Here is a 22,944-nt window from a genome sequence, read left to right as displayed (position 1 = left end):
TCTTTTCTTTACTATCGTTAAGTCTTCACAGTCTGTCGTGTACTTTGGCACACCTCCGTTCAGACTAGTTGCATTGTAAGCTCAGTGGCCACACGTTGCTGGTGACTGCCAGATTGGGCAGGGCAGGTGCAGAGGGAGTTCAGCTCTTCCCATGCCGTTGGCTCTTTTGGTCCTTGCAGGTTCTCGCTGGCAGAGGGAGGGGTGCACGTCCCTGTGCACGTGGCCCTTCCCCTGGAAGCCACATTCCCAGCAGAGGAATCACGGGATCGCGTAGTGTCTGAAACGCTGTTGATCTGTGTTGTAGCTGCTCTCCCGTCTCAAGGGAAACTTGGAGGAAGAAAATCATCACCTCCTGAGCCAGATCCAGCTGCTGAGCCAGCAGAACCAGATGCTTCTAGAGCAGAACATGGAGAGTAAGGAGCAGTACCACGAGGAGCAGAAGCAGTACATGTAAGGGCACGTGTGGGGTTGACGCCTGTAGGCAAAGGGCGGGGGGAGGTTCTAGCTTCCCGGGCCCCATCCAGGACCTGTGACACTGTGGACAAGGAATGGCCCCGAGCCTGTTGGCGTCCTGAGGGCAAGGGGACAGACCACCTTACCAACACATCCTTCTCTTGGCTTCCCTGGGATGGTTCTGGGTTTCTGTAAGTGGTGGTGGTTAGCTTTTGTTTGTGTTTCAAAGGCAGTACCCCCACCAGAAGCTTTGGAATCTGCTTTTGGAATTAAGCTCACTTTTAAAAATATGACAGTGCTGGGGAGAAACACCTCAGGGAAGAATCCAAGTGGAAGCCTGAGCACAGGTGCCATAGCTGGTGTCTTTCTGTCACCTGTGTCTGTTTTCCCCTGGATTGTCGCAAACTAGGTGGTTGTTGTGCTGTGATTGTCCTCCCTCAGCTGGTGTTAATGAAGTGCCAGCTCTGGCACGGGCCCCATGGGGTGCACAGATCCATTCCCTGGGGGCCAGGAACTGGTAGGGGTGGGGGGTTGTGCGAGGAGCACCTCCGTGCTGGGCACCTGCTGAGCATCGTGGAAGGCAACGTAGTGGGGAGATGAGGTTCTCTTGTGGACATGGAAGGTGGGCAGGTGGGGAACCTGAAGGTGGAGCTCAGCAGTGTTCTGGGTGCAGGGAATGTGCACGGAAAGAAGCCTGGACGAGGAGGTGGGCACTCAGCCGTGGAAGGCTTCTCTGCGCAGCTTGTGAGTTTGGATTTGCCGGGAAGGATGCCATCATCCGAAAGGATGCTGGTCTAGCAGGGCCTAGGAAACAGAGGTCTGGAGGAGGAGCCCTGGTCCTGGAAACCTCATGCTTTAGAAGTTGAGTAATCCGAGATCCATCTCATGGATCTGGGGTGATTTTCACCACTCTGTGCTGTGGTGGGTGGGCTCTCCTTCCTCATGAGGGGGACTGGCTGGCCAGTGTGGGGAACGCAAGAGGAAGCTGGCTGGCAGAGGGATGTGATCACAGTGAATGCCGCCGCACTGGGCCCGCTCTCCAGCATAACGACGCTGCTTCGTTACTTTTCTGGCTTTGATCCTGTAGAGGTGGCTCGCCACCTACTGGAGGATGGTTTACATTGAAAACCACGCTGTAAATTTAGGGTAGATCGGACTGACGGAAGTTGGCTGTCTGTAACCCAGTTGATAAAAAATGCCAGCTGGGGGTTGGGCAGGTGCTAACCAGAAGAGTAAGAGCCTGGTATCCAAGGGGGATGATTTGATGGTGGTTTTGCATTAGAGAGTGCGGAATGCCGGGGGCTTAGCAAGCTTCCCAGAGCCTGCACTGAACAGAGAGCACCGTTCTGGGCCCTGGGAGGGGTGCAGTGCCCGCTCGCAGGGAGTTACTGTGCATCTGTGGGGCCAGACAGCCACGGAAGTGCTCACAGAGGAAGGCTGAGCAGCATGGCAGTGAGGACAGAAGAGTAACACAGACATCAAGCCAAGGGGGCTGGGAGCAGAGTGGGGCTTCCTGGTGGGCGCCAGAGGTTCACGAAGCTGTCACTCTTGGGATGTCATTGTGCAGTGTTGTCTCAGCCCTTAGTTCGGATGGAGCCCCTACAGCTCCACGACAGAGGCCTGTGTACCTGTCTCTGGTTCAGAGGCCTCCTTTTCTAACAAGGAGACCAGGGTTCCGAGCTGTCATGGCTGCTGAGACCCAGGTGGCAGCCTGTGGGCAGTGCGTGTAGAAGGCACCGCCCCTGGGACTCCTGAGATAAAGCAAACCAGAAGCACACCCTTCATATCAGGAAGGCCAGACTCGCCTAGGGCACAGCAGTGCCCTCTGGCAGCCCCAGGGTCCAGAGGGGTCTTGATCCTTTTTGTGTTTTTGAAAATGTGAACTGATCTCCAATAGTTAGACATCAGGACATGTTGCTTCATGACCTAAGTTTCTGGCTTCTCTGAAAACATTGGCGGGTCTGCCCTGTAGGCCTCATGCATCCCTGCCTAGTGGCCATCTGTTTGGGCTACCGTGCCCACCGCTCCCCCTGCTCTTTCTAGGCCTGCTTTGCTCCTTCTCTGGCCCCGGAAGCTTTTGAGTTTGCCCTCGTGGAATGTTCTCAGGAACCGGCATCGGGATAGGTCCAAGTCAGAGGTCTGACTTTGCCGAACTGACTAGCTGAGGGCACACCTTTCCCCTTTCACCAAAGGTATATTAACGTGCAAGTGCTGTGGCCACCCCCGAATGCCCAGTGTCCTGAAAGACCTGGCCGCCAAGTCCTTAGAGCTTCTAGAAACATGCAGGTTTTCAGATGGTTAGGAGTCTGCTCCCTTGAGTCGGCTTGCATCCAGACCCTAGGTGATTTATCATGGCTCCTTAAGGTAGCAGGGCTCCCTGGACTCATGCCAGACGTTTCCATTCGCACATTCCCAGCTTTGTGATCATGAGGGTCATGACACTATGATGTCCGAATCCCAGAAAAGGTCCCAGGCTGTGCTGATGAAGTAAATTCATGTGTTTTATTTAAAACTGGATTGGGGCGCCTGGGTGGCGCAGTCGGTTAAGCGTCCGACTTCAGCCAGGTCACGATCTCGCGGTCCGTGAGTTCGAGCCCCGCGTCAGGCTCTGGGCTGATGGCTCGGAGCCTGGAGCCTGTTTCCCATTCTGTGTCTCCCTCTCTCTCTGCCCCTCCCCTGTTCATGCTCTGTCTCTCTCTGTCCCAAAAATAAATAAAAACGTTGAAAAAAAAAATTAAAAAAAAAAAATAGTAATAATAATAAAACTGGATTGATAGCCCCCCTTTCCTCTCTCTTCACAGAGACAAATTAAATGCCTTACGGAGACATAAGGAAAAACTGGAGGAGAAAATCATGGATCAGTACAAGTTCTATGACCCCGCTCCCAAGAAGTGAGTCGATGGAAGTGTCTGTGACTTAGACCTAGAGCAGAGAGTGTCCGTGTTCATGAGTGGGGTGGAAACTGCACCCGTCTGGAGCAGCACCCAGCTCGTAGAGCCCATGCCTCCCGCTCTGTGGAGGCCCCGTGTGCAGGCCGCTCCCGTGACAGAGGGGAATTAGACGTTCGGCCCCGCCCCCTGTGCTCTGGCTTGTCCTGTGAGGGACGGCGGATGCCAGCTGACTGTGATGAGACGTGGGCTTAATTTAGCCACAGCCCTTTCAAGGGGGCAGAGAGTCTGTGGTTTTGGAGCCATTAAAATGGGACAAATGGCTGCCGTGTCAGGTTCTGTCTCAGGATTTCGCAGGACATTGCAAATCACGTTCCTGTTTCGGAGAAGGAAGCTGGTATAGCACCTCCTGCAGGTGAACACGGGAACCCCTGGGCCTCACACAAATTCCTCTGGGCTCCCTGAACCCCAGGGCAGGTTCACAAACATATTTCTTTCTCCAGGGAGCAGCCGCCCCCTGGCTGTGGGGCCCGCTCAGTCTCCCAGCAGGGCCGGTCAGGATTGACCCCTGAGCCAGCCCTCCCGTGTCCTGTCCCAGCCCAGCCTCAAAGTCAGAATCACCATGAAGCCTCAAGGCTCTTCTGGTGAACCACAGAATTTCAGAACCTCATTCTCACCCTTCTCTCTGACAGAGAAATGGAGGCCCAGATGAGGAGACCGAGTGGTTTGTGTAGACACAGTGCTATCTAGTTTCAGAGTCAGTTTTTTTGTTATATCAGGATGCCCCCATTTCCATTCAGCTGCTACTCTGTCGTTTACTCTTAAAATTCACTGGTTTTAATTTAAACGACCTACTCTCTCTACCTGCCTCCTGCTCTCCCATATTCCTCTGTGCCAGGGACTGGGAGAAGAATGTCCACTCACCTCACCCACTATTAACTTTAACAGAAAATGAAGAGGTCCATGACTCTGTTCCAGAATGGCATTTTGACAGAAAAATTGCCAGCGAACACAGATGAGGTTAGCACAGCACCACTTGGTTTCACACAGATAACCAAGAGTCAGTGGCCGTGTTTGAAGTCTGTTTTCCCAAGAGGCTAGTGTGGATTTCTGCCACAAGACACATTTCTACCATCCCTGGGCCCCAAATCCAATGATTATGGTGATGAAGAGCACCACCATTCTGAACCCCAAATCAATGGCTTCCAGGCTTATGGAAAGTCCAGCTCCCATCGGGGCCCCCCACCCTGTGACCTGCTGGAGGGACAGTGCGGGTTGGCCTTGTCCTCCTAACAATCTGCTCGTAACTAGGAAAAACCACTGGATTGGAGCCAAAGCCTTAGTCAAACTCATCAAACCAAAGAAAGAGGGTTCCAGAGAACGACTCAAGTCAACCGCAGACAGCCCTCCCTGGCAGCTGGAGTCCCCAGACCCGACGACGCCATCTGCCTCTCAGCCCCTCCGGTTGCAGCCAGACAACCCCGAGACGGCCCCGTCTGGCTCCAACTGTGCGGAAGAGCAGGACCCCCTCAACGGGCCTGTGGGGAAAGGTACGAGTGGCCGACCAGGCTGCAGCCAGGCTCTGGAGGGGATGCTCCGAAGGGCCGTGCCTCGAGGGTGGAATGAGAGACGGTGCATGGATGTGCACGCATGTGCAGAGGGGCATGGAGAGGGTGTGCCTCATATGCACACATCTGCCTCTTCGCGTATGTTAGCAACCAGGTAGAAAATATACATCCACTTCAGCAGCTTCGTCCCATGACAGTTGTTATTTTAGAATGAGAACCATTGCCCAGCAGGTACGCTGGGGTCGGGGGTCTGACACCCACAGAGATACTTATGCAGGCGCTGTAGAGACAGGCTCGGTAGTATATGTTTTGGGGTTGTACATGTCAAAGATTTAGTGTGAGCTGTTCCTGTAGGGAAATCCCAAGTGCGTTTAATGTGTTCTGTGTGCACATTAGATCTTCAGTCAAGTCACTGAGTCCTACCAGCCATGGGGCACAGCTTACCCTTGTACTTAGGCCTGACATTTGGAGTTTGCCAGAGGTTCTGAAATGGAGTTCTAGTTGTGTATGCTATGTTTCATCACATCTAAGACTCTATCAGCTCTACACTGCATAATTACTTAATATGCCACCCGGGAAGAAAAAGACTGGCAATCAGAAGAGGCAGTGCCTTACCACTCAGAAACTTTGTTATACTCTTGTTGGAGAGCTCTTCCAAAGACTTAGGTTGCTGTGCCCAGACGTAAACGGAAAACAGGAGCAAAATAAGTTGGTAGTGACAGTGACCGTTTTATCAGAGGTGGTACCCCCTGGCCAGTGGTGACTTTCAGACACCATCGGAGCTGTGTCCTGATTTCAGAGATGGGAAGGAATGGGGAGAAATGCGTGTCTTAGAATCAACCAAACACGGCAGTGGCCATGAAACGTTGTTATATTTTCAAATTTACTTTTAAGTGGTGATTAAAGATTACTTACCCATAAATCTTGCTAGTAATGTAAGTGTTTATGCAGGACCCTAGGACTGTCTGAAGACCAGGCCTGAGACCTTTTTGCCCCCGGCTGCTGACAGCTGGCGGAGACAAGCTGCCTCTTGAGTGTGGCACGTGCACAAGTCTTTTGGGGTGGGGGGGGGGGGACATTCACCATGCGAGGTCCTGTTGTGTCACTTTTGAATGCAGAAAAAACGTGCATACGCACACACATTGGTGATGAATGCTTGCCTCCCTCTCCTTCTTTACAGATCAGATTAGGTGAAAGGCTCACGTGCAGCTAAGAGATAAGGAAGCCTAACCTTGGTTTCTAGAGGAGCCCTGTTGTCTCCCGTTTTCATGTTGGCCATTTAAAGCCATTGACCTTTATCCCCTCCGCTTGTATTATTCTGTAATTGACTTAGTGAACTACCATCCGTCTAATGAGCTAGGAAAACTTTGAGAGGAAGAAAAGTGCTTGACTGGTCCAGACCGTTGAGCTGATCCATGAACGAGCAGGTCAGGAAAATTATTCATAGTGGCAGCCATGTGTGGGGTGCTTCCTCTGGGCTCGGCATCCCTGTAGCTAATTTACATGCTTTACCTGTCTCCTTGAGTCCTAACTACCACGTCCGGCAGGCACGATTAATCATCCCTCCTCAGAGCTGAGAAAGTGAGGCTTGGTGAAATTAAATCCTTGCCAGTGTAACCAGTGGTGGAACTGGGGTCCACGTCTGTCGGGGTGCGAGCTGGAGTTCTTGACCACTGTGTGCAGTTAAAGCCCTTTGGGTCCCCGAAGATGCTGAACTAGTGTGGCAGAACCTGAGGTCCCTTATTCTGGCCACCAGGTGGCGCTGTGGAGGAAGAAATAACCGAGGATCCCATATTGCTTTAATCCTAAATGAGAAATTGGTTAAATCAACTGTGTCAATATAGGACGTGTTCAGAAAGTAAGACTTGAGTGTCTGCTCTGACAAGACTCTAAAGGCCAAGAAGTGTGGGATTGGGGTAGAGGTTGTGCGGGAGATCGAAAGGGAAATAATTCTTGACAGGAGGTTTGGTACAAAAAGTGATTATTTTCATTGTTTTTAAACATATACTGCCAAAAGAGGTTATTGTAGATATACAGAGTTACTGGTGAATACTTGAGGGTAGACTGTTCATGACACCAGGCCAGAAACAGACCATTAGGGGTTTCCAAGGCCTTTGAACAGGAACAGGAGTAGAGTGAGCACCACATCATCAGGGGGCCTGTCATTAAAATGGATGAGTAAGGGAAGCCGGGTCCTAAATTAACAAACATCCTTATTTAATAATTTAACACTTTGAAATTGAAATATGTCTCAGCTATTGGCTCCTTGAGCAGTATATAGTTCTCCTCACGTGCAGAGTGAAGCATTGGCACAAAGATGCCGGTGAAATTAAATTGACTCAGAGCATAAATGATTCACGGAGTCCTGGTTCTGGGCTTGTCATGGGTATTGTTTCTGTCTTTCCTGGGTTGGACAGGATTCTGATTTCCTGACTACATTTAGCTTATTTAGAGTCATTTGTTGTTACTCATTTGATTTATTTATTTTTTTTCTTTTCCTCCTCTCTTGGGTGTTCCGGGGAATAACAATTTAGCAACTCAGCGCAAAAAGAGTCCCTTTTTGAGAAGCAAAAGCAAGGACAAAGACAAGTCTCCAACGGCCCACCCAACTCTGTCTAAACGCCTGCGGTTCTGGTCTTCCTCTGACATCCCATCCTCTCCTAATGAGCCTGTCCCTTTTTCAGAAATTGGAGATTTCTAATCCTTTTCCTGTATCATGTGTCTTCATCACGTAATCCTCCTTCATTTCTGAAATTCAAACAAAACCAAAAAAGAAACAAACAAACAAAAAGTACCTAAAGGCCAGATGACCCATAGTGGACCCCTCCTTCCCAACCCCAGTTCAAGCCAAACTTAAAGTAGCCAGCGTGGATTCTGATTTCAAAAGAGAAGATGAGTTGTCACACCCTCTGGACCATTTCTCCAGCGCAGCACAGTTTTAGGGGAGCCTCGGGACATCCGTGCACAGGTCCTTGGGCCAGGATGTCCGTGCTAATAAGTAAGTCTGGTGGCCGTGGGCTGCCTTCCCCTCTCTCGCACCTGCAGGCTTATGTCATGCCCGTGTGTAAAGCAGGACTGGTCGGTTGTCGCTTTGCTTCCTAAAATATACGGCCTCTGTCAAGTGAGATTTTTTTTTTTAAGACTTATTTTTAAGCAGCTAAATTTAAAACCACTGCCCTTTCCTTTGTCAGAGCACCGAATTGTTGGCTTTTGCTGACAAGGCCCTTTTTAGATGTACTCTATGTTTTGAAGGATTTACTGCTCCATTCAAGCGTTTTGTATAATTGGATCGATGTTGCCAAGCCAGAGGGCAGCCCAGAATGAAGTTTTATGACTGTGTGGTAGCTCTCTGACCTCTTGGACGTGGAAGCCAAAATGGTAGCGGACAGAAAGACCATCAGCACACCAGTCACGCCCAGAGCGGGGGGATGCTGGTCGATAGAGGCCTTTAGCTACTGCACTGTTTGCTGTCTTCCGTCATTCCTGTGTGGTCTTCTTGAGTTCTGCCACATTTTTTTTTTTTTTTAATCACCTGTATGATTACTTCCGTGTTTTCCCTTGAACTGACTCAGCGTTGCTACTTAAATTTATTTTTAAAAGGAAAGATTATTATCAGTACTGTCTGTGGAAAACCAGTATCAGCATAAAAACAAGGGAACCATAAAAGTACATACATACCTACTAAGCTGTTGAAGTCGGTCAAAGTGGCACTGACTTCATCTCGCACGCTCCGCCTTGGGGACCCCGGGCCACCATGCTCCTGGTCCCCCAGGACTCTGTCTCGCCAGCATGCCATTGGAATCGCCCTGTCTCTCTGCCATTCGTGCTGTCTGCTCATCTCCACCTCCCCTCCGCTCATTTTAACCGCACCTGTTGGATGCCTGTCCCGACTCATTCCACCAGACTTGAATCTTGCTTCTCATCAAGGGTATCTTTCAGAATCCAAATTTTGCCTTGGTTTCAAGTTGTAAGATTTGGGCACTGAAAACTTCCCAGCGAACCCAGACTTCGAGTGGCTGAGGGGCCGGTGGGGTCAGGTCCACGGAAGGGCCCTGGCTCTGGGTCCCCAGCCACGGGGTTCCTGGGTTGGGACATGGTGACGTCCTCCTGCTCCTAGTAGTTCCAACGGCACTCGTGTTACCTTCCATTTAGAGAGCCCATCTCCTTTCCTACTGTTAGGTAGTTGGAATGAGTTAGGGCTTTTTTTTCTTTTTTAATATTTTTACATAGATTTTGGTTTATAATAAGAGTATGTGTTCATGGTAGAAAATGCAGCGATTGCAGAAAAGCACAAGATGCAAGGTAAAAGTGACTCTTAACAGAAATTAAGAATTCTTACATTGTCAGCGTGGCACTGAACATCTTCAAATCCTCAGTGAAGCCAGTTGACAGGATGCACATCCTGGGCCTTTGGAACCTTGGCTGCAGGCCTTGACTGATCTTGAGCGGAAGTTATGAGGATCTTTTTAGATCAGTCATTGGAGTTACATACAGCAGGTGTACCCCGTAGTTTGTATGTGGGACCTGTAGCAACAGTGTGTCGATCGTCTTGAGTTCTTTGTCTTCTCCCAGCTTTTCAGGGCTTGCAGTAGGATCCATCTGTAGAGCCAGGGCCGGCCTCTCTGGGCCTCCCGACACAGGCCTGCAGCCTGCACCCTCTTGTTGAAACCGCAGCCCAGCTTCTGTCTTGTTGTGGTCCGTGTGCCCTGGTGTCCCTGCTTCTAGACCTCAGTGTGGCAGCCCAGCCTTCGCATGGGCTTTTGCAGCCCCATTTCTCAATGTCCTTCTCTGCCCCAGGCCCTGGGGACCTAAAACCAAAGCAAGGGTCCCCGCACAGAGGCAGCCTTGACCACACGGATGCCTCCGCCGACCCGGCCATGAAACCCTGGCCCTCGGAGCTGAGCTCCCGGACCTGTTCAACCTCAGCCATCACTACAACCCCTTCCAGCTCCACCCCCATCTCCCGGCACCCAGGCCGCACCAAAGGTGAGTTGTGGGCCCCTCCAGAATAAGAGGGATAAGCGCCCAGGGTCCTTCCGAAAGACCCCAGGCTATGAGGTGGTAAGCAGAGCAGGTAAGCTGTAGACAAGCTTTGAAATCACAAAGGCATGGATTCTGCTTACCAGCCGTGTGACTCAGGGCAGACAACTTCACCATCCAGAGGCCCGATCCTAAGCTGCTCTCACCAGCACTTTTCAGGAAGTGGTGGCACCCAGTAGCTCCAGAAGGGAGGTGAACTGGAGTTTGGGCTAAATGCAGGCAACGCCCTCCACCGTGGTGGGAGTTTGGAGGTTTATTCTCTATGGAGGAAACACGAGCGTGTCTCTGAACTGGAGGTCCGCTCAGTAGATTAGAGTGGGTCTCCTAAACTGAGGACAAGGGGATTTGGGGAGGGGCTTACAAACTGAACTTCTCCCTGGGTGCCAGGAGCCATACGTGTCCACACCTCTGGACGTGAGATTAAAATGTTCTTCAAGCCATCTGATAAGCTTGAGAAATTCCCACCAGAACAGCTCAGTCATATCTTGCCAAGTGAGGCCTAGGGAAGTTCAGGGATCCCTGGACACCTGAAGAGAGCCTCTGGCCAGGGCGACCAAAACCAATACGAGGCCACAGAGTAAACAGCACAGAGGTGACAGCTTTGAAATGCCTGTCATTAATAGAGTCCGAGGTAAGTGAGGTGGTTTTACCCATGAAACAAGAACAGGATGCTGTAAAAGAGAGCAGTTGGGGGGAAAAGCACTTGGAAATCTAAAATCTACAAACAGGAAGATAAAGCTTAAGACTGAAAAAGACATCCTGCTTATAGTTTAGAGATATGAAAATATCTGAAGCAACAGCTGGAAGGGGTGCCTGTGGGGTGTTGGAAATTGGAGAAAACCGGGAAGGATTACTGTTATACCACCACCCCACCCCACCCCACCATACCACCTGGCTGTGCAGAACCTTGGTTTGACAGGCAAAGCACACAGGGTCCCCACCCTTAAGGGGCGTCTGGGTTAGCTTCACGACCTTGTTCACAGCTCATGAACACCTCTGGGGAGATGAGTGGGCACAGGGCGAGCAGGTGGTCCTTCTCTACTCCTGGCCAGACACTGGAAGTGGTAGTCTCATGCTGGTGGAGGTCAAGGGGATGGTGTCACATGCTAGGTGGACAGCCTGGACAGGCTCCTTGTCACCAGTCTCCCCCCGTTCTCCCGGGGCCTGGGGTACAGAAGCCCTGCCTGGTCTCAGGGAGGAGCTGGGACTCCATCTCCCCTCGGATTTCCAGCGACCTGTGCGGTTCAAGGTCCAGCCCTTCAGACTAATTTGCGGGCCCTGTCTGGATCCCAGTCCTAAACCAGAGCCTGAGCCTAGAAACCTCTGTGGCCATTCCTACACCTGTGGAGCCTGCAGGAAGGTGGGTCACCTCTGCAGACCCAGTCCTGGCCACGCGCTTCCCCGCCAACGTGTACTCACACTCCTCAGTATTGACTGCCATTGGGCAAATAGCCAGCTTCAAATGGAAACCCCCCCCTTAGAGTCAGCCATTTCTCTAAATCTGATTCCTTTTAGAACAGAATTTATCAGTTTGTTTTGTTATTTTTGGGGGGAGAGTGCGTGTATATGTAACCAAGGGAGAAGGGCAGAGGGGGAGAGAGAAGGAATCCCAAGCAGGCTCCACACTGAGCGTGGCTCAGTCTCAAGACTGTGAGACCATGACCTGAGCTAAAATCAAGAATTGGACAACCGACCGATGTACTCAGACGCCCCTAGAGCAGAACTTAATAATCAAGATCTGGCCGCTAGAGAGTTGCCATTGCTTCTGGCCCTTTCAGTAGAGAAAGATGGGACACGTTATAAGTTTGTGTCAATACTTCCGATTCAAATGTAACATTACAGGGATTTTTCCTTCTTTGATTTCATATCTGTGTGTCCTTTTCTTACATGGAAATCTGGTCTCCTGAAACATTGACTTATTTTTTCCCCCCAAATATGTGGTAAATGGTTTAAAAAGTTATGCCAGTGTTATTAAAGTAAATCCACTAAGCAGTATTTTCTTTATAGTTTTTTTACTCTTTAAGTTCCATCTCACTAAGGATGCACACATAGAGTTTTACATTCAAAATGTAAACAGATCAATGTTTCTCTCTGATTGTTAACAGTTGAATGCAGTGAGGTTTGTTCTGTTTTCAAATTTAGACTTCTTCATAAATTAACCCTGTTTTTAAAATACATAATACAGATTCAAAAACCTGAATAATATGAGGAGGTATTCTCAGTGTTCAAGGTCCCCTCTCTGCCCCCGTCCCCTGAACTCTATTCCAAAACCACTCTCTGGATACCCTTTTTCTTTCGATACTGGTTGAAATTCCTGGTGCTTCTTTCTGCAAAAATAAATGGCACCTTGATTTTTTTTTCCCACCTAGGCATACATCATGGAGATCTTTCTTACTTTAATTGGTATTAAATGGCCACATATCACACAGTCTTTTCAGCCAACCCTTCTCCAGAGCTGATTCCTTGAAGTGGGATTGCTGGGTCAAAGGGCAAATAAAAGTATACTTTTTCCTAAGTAAGAGTCTGTAGTTTTTCAAAGTGTTCCAGAAACTCCTGCGTTAATAACCGATGACCTTACTGTCACCATAGGCTATAATTCAGATGACAGCCTCTGTGACCCATCCCTGGAGCTGGAGTTCAACCACAGGCAGTACGGTGAGTGCTCAGCGTCATGTCCTTATGCCTGGGGTCTCAGACTCATTTTCATCTGCAGTACTTTCCTTCAACCTCAGTCCTGTGTGGACGTCCGACATATAAAATGGGTAGACGTGAGGATGGAGAGGGGCCGCAGTTCCTCCAGGCTCCTTCCTGCCCTCCCCAGGATCCTGAGCATGTGGCTTCTGCTTACATACCTCCAGGGACAGGGAAGTCACCACTTCTTTTTTTTTTTTTATGTTTGTTTTTGAGACTGCACAAGTGGGGGAGGGGCAGAGAGAGAGGGAGACACAGAACCCAAAGCAGGCTCCAGGCTCTGAGCTATCAGCACAGAGCCTGACATGGGGCTCAAACTCATGAGCTGCGAGATCATGACCTGAGCTGAAGTTGGAGGCTTAACTGACTGAGCCACCCAGGCGTCCCGGAAGTCACCATTTCTAAAGTATCCTGCGTCTACAGGCTCCAACTGCCCTTGCTTTGGGGTGCCCCTCAGGTTTGCCAGGGCATTGTGGTGACCCACACGGGGAGCACTGAGTGCCAGGAGGTCCCTCACTGTCCTCACTTGGAGTTCAGTTGTCCATAGTAGCTCCAAGTTGTACTAGTCTTAGGAATTGATGAAGCCCTTAGCCATTTGATTTAGAGACATTGTAAGTTTCTGCAGAAGGGAAACAGTGAATCATACCAGCTTTCTCAAAACTTAAAAGCTGCTTTGGGTTTTGGTGAGTTTTGAAAAACAAAAATCCTATAAGGGTGAGGAAATGATTCTTAAAATCAGAAAGCTCACTGTGAACTCTGCTACTTGGGAAGTGATCAACAGTAAGTGTAGGGGCTATAGCGTTGTCTCCCGTCCGTCATTGTCTTCAGTGTCTTATGATGCGGACGTTCATACAGATACAGACGCTGGCGCTCTGTACGAGTGGAAGGACATGCTCTGTGGCACAACAGTCTGACACGAGGGCCCCTTGTGTCTTTGCACCGAGGGGGGGGCGGTGCCACACCTGGACATACTGGCCGCGGTGCTTTGTTAGGGGCACTGAAGAGCCAGATTGGTGCTCCAGCGGCTGACCAACCGAGGGGTTTTCTTCCTAAACACTCTGATTCCTTGAGCTTTTCTTATCAGGGGAGAAGGAAGGAAAAGCAGTTTTCAATGCTGTGGTTGAATAAACAAAAGTGCTTTGGGGTCCTGTTGATTTGTGTCATGGTTTTCTTTGAATGAAACTTAATTCCTTTATAATTTTTTTTAATGTTTATTTATTTTTTTTTTGAGAGAGGCAAAGTATGAGCAGGAAGGGGTGGGGGGGGGGGAGCGGTGGGGACACAGAATCCGAAGCACGCTCCAAGCTCACAGTTGTCAGCACAGAGCCCGACCCGGGATTCGAACTCACAAACTGTGAGATTATGACCTGAGCTGAAGTCGGCTGCTCAACTGACTGGGCACCCAGGTGCCCCAAAACTTCATTCCTTTTTAAAGACGTGTGTTTTCTTTAATTTTTCCTTCTGAAAGAGGGGACTCTGCTTTTACACTGTTCGTGAAAACTGCGGATTTTTTGGCTCCTCCCCAAACCCTGTTTGCTAGTAAGAGTTTTCCAGATGCCTGCTATTTGCAGAGCGCACCAGCACTTGGGAACTGGACGCCCTATAGACCCAGTAAAGCAAGAGCAAACTCTCCCCAGGGGCGCAGTGAACAGAGCACCTCCGCGCGTCTTCGGTTCTCCGTGCCCTTCGGCTCGACACCAGCTGCGTGCTGAGGTGGATGCAGGGATGACAGAAGGGCAGTTCTTGTCCCCCAGGGGTTCGTGGTCCGGCAGGACAAACAAAGTGGTGTGGGGCAGGCCGGCAGGGCTCCTGGAAGAGTGGACCAGGAGAGCGGGGGTCTGCCGGCTTTGGAGGGCCAGCCTGCCCTTTGCAGCGGTGAAGCCACCCCCACCTGCAGCCGGGCTCGCCCCCCGCCTGCCCCCCCCCCCCCCGCCCCCTGCCCTGAGCTCCCTTGTGCACACACTCAGGCAGGCTCATGCAGCCAGGAGAGCTGCTGTCTCCAAGTTCCTTGTCACCGGAAGGGCTGATTTTTCCCTTGGGGGTAGATGGAAATTCGAGGCAGAGGAAGCAAGGAGCTGAAGGGCCACAAACAGCCAAGAAAAGCAAAAGCACACTCTCCCTCCCCTCCTCAGGGTCCCCGCACTCACTCCCGTGGATCAGCAAAGGGAAGGTGCCCTGGGCGCAGGCACGCACCCCCTTGTACACGTGTGTTCCAGAAAGCTCTATGTAATAATAGGCGTGGGCGCTCTCCTCTCATTAGCTTCCCCTGAGCAGCCCTTCTCTTCCGGTCTGCTTCCTGGACTAGCGTTCGTGTGCGATTCGTGTTGTTACCAAAATTGTCTCGAGTCCTAGCCCTAACGCCACCTGTCGTTTCTGGGTCGCTTGCTGGATGCCATGCCTCACACGCAAGTTGCTGGCGCTCCCGGTGGGGGAATATAGAGAACCCCGGCACCCATCCATCCTCAGGGCCTCTGCCTGGACTTTGGCGTGGACGTGCTTTGTTCTGCGGCCTTTCTCGGGTCAGGTGTTTCAGTCTGGGGTTTACCTGCTTGTTGGCCCTTGACACAGAGTGTCCTTTCCTTTCAGTGTCCCGACCAGGCAGCTTGGAGAGCAGTCGAAATGCATCCAGCGACAGCTCGCCCCTCAACCTGAAAGGTCGGTCAGCCTTGGCTTCCGCACGCTTTTCGTTATATTGGGGGCTTTGGTTCTGGGCTCGTGTGGTTTTTTTTTTTTTTTTTTTTTTTTTTTTTACACAACAAAGTGGTCATCTTCACAAGGTTGTCTGCCTCATCGGACATTTGCCGGTGGAGTCCACATCGTGCTGTTTGAGGCACACACCTGGGCGTTTGAGCGGATTTGAGTTTGAATCCCTTCATCCCCATAGACCAGCCCTGGGTGCCCGCCCCCCTGCCCCCCGTTCTCTGAATCTGAGCTACGTCATCTGTAGCGTGGGGGTACTGACCATAGTTCTGTCTGGTGGCCAGAGAGCATAGTGGGATGACTTTGATTCTTCTGTACTTTTTTAACTTCGTTTTATAGTGCACAGTATCGTCTGTCTTAACATTTCTGAGCATTTGGAAAGAATATGTGTCTTGTCCGAAGCCTGGAAACTTTGCACAGATAACTTTTTTTCCCTTCGCATGCACGTGATCAGCCCCCGGAAGACCCCTAGCGTGGAACAGGTGCTGATTAATCCTTTAATACATGGATGGATGAGACCTACTGAGTGTGGTGCCTTCAGGCTACTAATATTAAATAATAGCTTAAGCGTTACCAGAAGCTTTCCGCTTTTATCTCCAGGAGTTTCGTTTTTAAATGCCAGAGTGAAATTCTGAAGCTCTCCAAAACGTCCTTAACATCCGAATTGCAGCTGGGAGAAGTGTGGCCTGGGTGCCCTGGCAGGGAGGGCTCTCTCTGTTTTCGGTGACTGCGAGGCAGCACAGAGCCCGCCGGAGGCAGAGGAGACGGCGAGGGAGACTCACACGTGTCCCTCTGTACCGCCCCGCCCCCACTCCCAGGTTCCTCTGACCAGCTCCACAGAAGGTCCGAGAGCTTCAGCAGTGAAGACCTGATCCCCAGCCGGGACACGGCCACTCTGCCACGGGACGCCAGCACCACGGGACGCGCTGCCCTCAGCCGCCATGAGTGCCCCCCGCCCCGGAACGGGCCTCTCCCCCAGGAGGGCATCCAGAAGAGGGGCACGGGCCAGCCTCACGCTGGGGGACGACCCAGCTCTGCCTCACCGAGCAGTGAGATGGTCACCCTGGAGGAGTTTCTGGAGGAGAGCAACCGGCGCTCCCCCACCCCTGTGAGTGGCCCAGGGCTTGGACACAGAGTGCCTGTCTTCCCCACATGGGCACTGGGGGCCGAGACCCTGGCAGCAGAGTCCCAGAAAGGGCCGGGCCGGGCATGGTGTGGCCTGGGTGGAGAGCTGGCTTGGATGGGAGAGGGAACCCACTGGTGAGCAAGCCACTGGGCACTGGCAGCCGGCCCCAGACCTCGGAGCCTGTTTTCTCCATTGTGAAGTGAGCAGGCAGGAATTTGCTGCCAGCATAGAGGGTAGGGATGGGATGTGCCCACCACTGGGAGCTGCTCTTGGGATATGGCCGGCACCCAACTTGGTGTGGCTAGGGTCTCAGCAGCTTTTGTGGCAGAGCCCCGAATACCCACTTCCCCCGAGCCTCCACCAGCAGAGGTTGGCAAATTGTTTCTGTAAAGGGCTCGATGGTAGATATCTTAGGCATTCTGGGCCATGCAGTCTCTATCGCAACCTCTCAGCTCTGCCATTTTCGTAAGGACACAGCCTTAGATCTTCTGTCAGTGAATGGACATGGCTGTCTTCCAACAAAACTTACGGGTATTGACATTTGAATTTCATTTAATTTTCACGTGTCATGTAAGGCTTTTCTTTTTAAAAATTTTTAAAAATCATTTTAAAAATGTAAAAACTCTCCTTAGCTCTTAAGCCATACAAGAACATGTGGCCAACCGAGATTGATCTCCAGCTGTAGTTTGCTGGCCTGCATCCTGCAGCTCTGACCCCCAGACATCACTGGCGTTGGGGTGCCCTCCTCTGTCACTTGCCAGTGTCTCTGTTTAACTTTCCTGAAGCTACACGTGTGCCTTTTACACGCTCTGCCTGACTTCAGTCAAGTAAGCAGTTGGGTTACTGAACAGATGAAGTATACTTTTTTGCAAATGAGATCTTGTAAGGGTGTTTGTGTTTTTTGAGCATGCATGAGTGCACGCATGAGTGGGTTGGGGGCAGAAGGAGAGGGGGAAAGAATCAGAAGCAGGCTCCACACCCAGCATGGAGCCCAACGCAGGGCTCGATCTCATGACCCTGAGATCATGACCTGAGCCGAAATCAAGTCAGATTCTCAGCTGACTGAGCCACCCAGGAGCCCTGAGATCTTGTAAGGATTTTTAATGCTTCCATGATTCTGTCTCATTCCCCTTAACAGTGGAACTTTCTTTAGCCACATGGTAAACTCTATGACCCACCTTATAGGCCATGGTGGAAACACTAAGTATTAGTTTAGCAGATACTTACTGAGCACCTACTACATGTTACACAGTGTGCATAGTGCCTGCTCTCGAAAATCAGAGCAAACCATTAATTGGCAAGCTTTTCTCATAGATTTGCTAGGTGCCGAGTCTTGTGGTTGGCACTGGAAGGAAATAGAAAACATGGCCCCTGCCGTCCCTTCATTGACGTTTCTGTCCGGCAAGCACTGGCTCTGTGCACTAGGACTTGGAGAAACCACACAGAAGCCCTGCTGCTTTCAGGAAGCTTATGGTCTGCCAAGTGGTTCCCAGACTCTCCTGGCGGCCTCGCCAGGACACAGGCTGCACCCTGGAGCTTCTGACTCCGTGGGTCTGAGGTGGGGTTCCCTGAGAATTTGTGTGTTTACTGGATTCCCAGAGGATGCTCTTGCTGTCAGCGTGTGTCCAGGCATCACACGCTGAGGAGCCAGATTCCATTTATCCGGTGGAATAAGTGAGAATGGTCCAGAAAGCAGGGGTGCCTGCAAATTGGAAGACTTTCCTTCTCGACCCTTTCCGACTATATACCTACCGCAGTGAGTTTCCTTTCCTTTTGTAGATTTCGGGGGGTGGGTCCTGTTCAAGGGGCAGGGCTGCTCCCCCCTCAGTTCAGACCTGTCCCTGGTAGTCCCTGTTCCTCACGCTCCATATCATCACCTGTCCCTTTTCAGCCTAAACAACCCCAAAATTATCTTACTGCAAAGTCCGTGTTGGAAGCCGATGTTTGGCCCTGGAGAGCCACCCTCACCTCTCTGCCTGCCTAGGGTGCACACCCCCTGCCCAACCCATGCACCTGACCTCTCCCACCCTCCCCCGACCAGTCCGGAGAAGTCACAGTGTGCCCGTCCGTGCTTGCACCTCCCTGATGCCAGCAAGGGAGTGTCTCAAAATGGGCTCCCTGGGTGGCCAGAGAGGGTGGCCCCATGCAGGTGCGCACCACAGGATTAACCATGTGTAGGCAGCAGCTGGGGTCAGCCAGCAGTAGGTGTTAATCCTGGTCTGTGCTCTCCAGGTGTGGGACCTGTTAGACCCCTGGGGCTTCAACTTCCTTCCCTACCCAAGATTGTTTTAATCCAGCCTTAAACAGCCTTGCAGCGTTGCTTCAAGAGTTCAGGGAGGTTTGGGTTTTCTTGGTGATTACACCTGTGGTTCCTAGCACAGTGTCTGGCACTCAGGAAGCACTCGATAAATGGTTCCTGTCCCTGCTAATGACTGAAGATCTTAGCGCGTGCTCAACCGAGATCTGTGGCTCCAAACTAGCGTAAAACAGTAGATTTTGCCTCTGTCAAGTTGAGCATCCAGATGTTTCCGTGGGCCAGCAGTTTGTTGGCAGGTACAGATGGCTTCTGAGCTGCTGCCCCGTCCTGCAGACTGGCCCCTCCCACCCCCCCCCCCCCCCCCCCCCGACAGCTCACAGCAGGCTAGGGTCGGACTGCCTCAGCCCTCAGTGCCTGACTCCCACCTGCCACGTGAATGCACTTCTTTGCCTGGTTTTGCAGTGTCCATCAGCCCGAGGAGGAACCTCCACTTGGCTCGTCCAGGCCATGAGGTGCTGACAGGAGGCTGAAGTTACTGAGCGGCATCATAGACCTGGGCCTCCGGTGGCTCTGTTTGCCTACACAGTGGTGGCAAGAGGGCACCAGTTCCCTGGCCCGGGGAAGCCCAGCCAGGGAGCGGTGGCTTGAGCGGAGCAGTCTGGCGGGCTGGGTCGTCACATGTCCCCCGTTCCCGCCACCCTGTCCTACCAGGCAGCCTGCCGTTCTGGCCCCCACCCACCCCCGCTGTGCCTGCCTCTTATGTGGAGAGTGGTCTGAGTGGCAGTGGGGGTTCTGGCTTTGCAGGAGCTGGTCTTGTTCCCCTTCCTCTGTGGCTCCACACACAGAGCCCTTGCAGTGTGTCTGAGCACAGTGGGCTGACCGGGAAAAGAAAAGTGCGGCCCTGCCGGTCAGCTTCCCTCGGCCCTGCGCGGTAGGAAAGCGAGAACAGATTGGAACAGTTGGCTGTGGTCGGGCTTTCAGCCCTGACCTTTCCAGAGACTGGATGAGCTTTGCGGGAAGTCCTTCCCGTGTCTGGAGGTCTTTTCTTTTTGTGAAGTTAGGGGGCTGCCGGAGTGGCATCTGGGGTTCTTTCCCTGGTGTTCTGTGTATCGCCCCCTCCCCGTCTTGACTAGTGTGTGTGGGGCACGGGCGATGCTCTGCCTCAAAGAGGCCTAGTGGGGGCAGGAAGCCTCAGTCCTGGCCACCTGTGCTGCCCAGGGGACGTCCTGGGGTGGGGAGGGCCGTCGGAGCACCTGTCGGGGCCTTGGCCCACTTCTCACTCCTCCTCTCTTCCCCTTAGGACACTCCCAGCTGCCCAGATGACCTGCTAAGCGACTTCTTCAGAAAGGCCAGCGGTCTCCCGGCCATTGGAAGCCAGCCGGGGCCACCTGCCAGGAGAGAAGGGGCCAAGATGCCCACCAGCTTCGTGGCCCCTACCATCAAGATGCCTGTCAACACCCCTGAAGGGAAGTTGCTGAAGCCTGGACAGTACGTGAAGCCAAACTCCAGACCTGCCGAGGCCGAGGCCCCGCCCAGTGCCCCCCCGAGGCAGGCCCAGCCCCCCCAGAGCCTGTCACTGGGCAGACCCCGGCAGGCCACGATGCCCCCGACGTCCCACACACCGGCCGGCCGGAGTGCATCCCTGAGCCGTGCCTTTAGCCTGGCCTCGGCCGACCTTCTCCGGGCCAGTGGGCCAGAGGCTTGCAAACAGGAGGCCCCTCAGAAGCTGGGGGGTCCTGACACCTCAGGGGGCAGAGAAACAGGCAGTCACGTCCTGCAGAGCCCCACGCCCCCCACCTCCCACAGCCTGGCCCGGGAGCGGACCCCGCTTGCGGGAAAGACCTGCGGCAGCTCCGGTCAAGGCCCAGCCCCCCGCAGCCGGCCCCCGGACGTGAGGCGCTTCTCACTGGCTCCCCCAAAGGAGGAGAGGCTGGTCCCCCTGCAGCAGTCTGCCACGGCCCCGGCCATCGCCTCCGGAGGTGGCGGTGCCTGTGGCAGCAGCTCCCAGCCCCAGCACTTTCCATCGGCTGCGGCCCCGGCTACCAGGACCAAACCCCAGACGCCCCCCCACTCGGGGGAGGCGGCCACCATCGCCCCTGTCCGGGGGGCGCTCGGCCTCTCAGAGGGAGACGGGGTCCCAAGGCAAGGCCACGGCGAGGGCCTCCCTGCCAAGAGTCCGGGTAGGTCTCCCGACTTGGCTCTGCACACCAGCCGGGCCCCTGAGGACTTCAGCCGCGGAAGCAGCTTGAAGAGCACGCCGGCGTCCCCCGAGCCTGGCGGGGACCAGCAGACGGTGTGGTACGAGTACGGCTGCGTGTGACTCGTCCGGACCAGCGGCCCCTGAACCCTGAAACTACTGACTCCCCTTCTGGCGGTGACGGCCTTTGCTTCTGCCCCTGTGGTGCCAGGAAAGGGCTTTAGAATGAGGATGGGGGTTCCTGTGCGTCTCTCCTGTTAATGAAAACACTGTGCCAAGCCCTGCGAGGGTTACACTCCCAGGTGTGTGTCTTCTGTAGCTTCCAGCACCTTAGAGCTTTCAAACAGATCCACACTTGACGGGGACACTCAGAATGCAGTGACAGAACCATTGAAGCAGACACTATTTGAGCACGTCCCGGTAGAACACTCATTTGCAACTCGTCGACCTCTCTTAAGGCACGGGTGTGTGTATGTGCGTGTGTGCAGATACACTTTCACGTGGCCAAGCCCCCGCCCCACGGCTCTGGAAACTCCATTCCCTCTCCCCAAAGCCGTTTGATCCTAGGAGAAGTCCAGACTGGCCAAACTACAAAGATCTTGAGGACCTTGGTGGGGGGACCCCAGAATTAGGCTTGCTGCTGAAAATCAGGGGTGTTGCCATGCCATTCCTGGGGTCCCAAGCAATCCCCTTCTGCCCCAGGGCTAAGGTGACCTTCTAGGCAGGTGGCAAGTGGCCTAGGGCTTTGGCCCCTCCCCCCCCCCCCCCCCCCCCCGTCCCCCTGCAGCCAGCTCCTGGGCTCTGCATGGTGGGCTCGGGGGCCACGGGGAGACCTGCCTTCCCTGACTCACTTCTCTACAAACACTGGATCTGCTGGGGCTGGGGGGCTGGGGGCAGAGAGAGGGCCCTGCCCCAGCCCCGACCAGCAAGTGCACATAGTGTACAGAGGGGAGGTGTATGCAAGAGTGGGGTACAGCCTCTCCACTTCCCCAGTCTCAGATGAGATATTGATTTATTATTTCTGAATAACTTCTTGTGGTAGAAACCAAATTTCTTTTAATATATTACATGTGTATGTACACGCCCCTGTGAGATATATGTCCTTTGAGGGGGAATCTATTTATGTTCCACTGGGAGTCCTTCTTTTCGATCAGGAATCTTAACCTGCTGCTTTTGTGTATTTGGTCAGATTCCTGACACGTTTTGTTTTCTGTTTAGTAAAGGTGCTCTTTCTGGGGTATACTAAACTTGGTGATTTTTTTTTTTTAAGATTTATTTTTTTTCTTTTGATTTAATCCGAGGGAAAAATGGGATTGTTAACAAGGTCAGTTTTAGGAGCGCTTTCGGTTGTGTATTGAATAGCCATTCATTCTGGAACACACGGACAGGATCGTAATAAAATGAGATGGCAGAGAACGGAGTCCTGGTTTTCTCACTGGACAGCCTTGGCTTTATGGGACAGGCTGTCGGGGGCTCCCGGGGCTCCCTGCTTCACCTCCAAGAGCCTTCTTGGCCTCTGGAATCTACTCTTTGCCAACAGGTCAGAGAACAAGTTTTTCGTGCTTACTATACAGCTTTTTCCCAGACTTGTATATTTTTTTTCCTAGAGTTTATTTTGAGAGAGAGGGCGAGTGAGCAGGGGAGGGGCAGAGAGAGAGAGAGGAGACAGAATCCCAAGCAGGCTCCTCACTGTCAGCACAGAGCCGGATGCAAGGCTGGAACTCGCGAACCGTGAGATCGTGACCTCAGCCGAAATCGAGAGTTGGATGCTTAACCGGCTGAGCCACCCAGACACCCCGTTTTGATGTGGGATTCAGCTCCAACTGGTCCTTTGGATTTTCCCAAGAGTACTCAACTAGGATCTGGAATTTAGATCTCCGGGACCTCAGATCAGATGCTTAAATAGGAGGGAAGGAGGATGGGAGGCATATACATATCCACACATGGTGAAGTCTTTCTTCAAATGGCTTTCTGTCTTGCTGCCTCGGTGTCTCTCTCTTTCCTCACCAAGCTTTTTTTAACGT

The 22,944-nt window shown here is 52.5% G+C and overlaps 1 protein-coding gene across 1 annotated transcript in view; it reads left to right on the top strand.

Annotated features, from left to right (window-relative positions):
- The window catches only part of CCDC88C (coiled-coil domain containing 88C), a 129,582-nt gene extending 107,246 nt beyond the window's left edge, over positions 1-22,336 (top strand). The window contains 8 exon segments of the mRNA XM_030320236.1: positions 305-450; positions 3,255-3,344; positions 4,653-4,891; positions 9,707-9,895; positions 12,539-12,604; positions 15,227-15,295; positions 16,159-16,448; positions 20,024-22,336. Of these exon segments, the coding sequence (XP_030176096.1) occupies positions 305-450; positions 3,255-3,344; positions 4,653-4,891; positions 9,707-9,895; positions 12,539-12,604; positions 15,227-15,295; positions 16,159-16,448; positions 20,024-21,043 (2,109 nt within the window). The 3' untranslated portion in view covers positions 21,044-22,336.
- The last annotated feature ends 608 nt before the right edge of the window (positions 22,337-22,944 follow it).

The sequence above is a fragment of the Lynx canadensis genome, chromosome B3 (assembly GCF_007474595.2).
Source record: "Lynx canadensis isolate LIC74 chromosome B3, mLynCan4.pri.v2, whole genome shotgun sequence".
NCBI classification, from domain to species: Eukaryota; Metazoa; Chordata; class Mammalia; order Carnivora; family Felidae; genus Lynx; species Lynx canadensis.
Note: the sequence above shows the minus strand (reverse complement) of the source record. Positions and strands in the feature narration are given on the sequence as shown.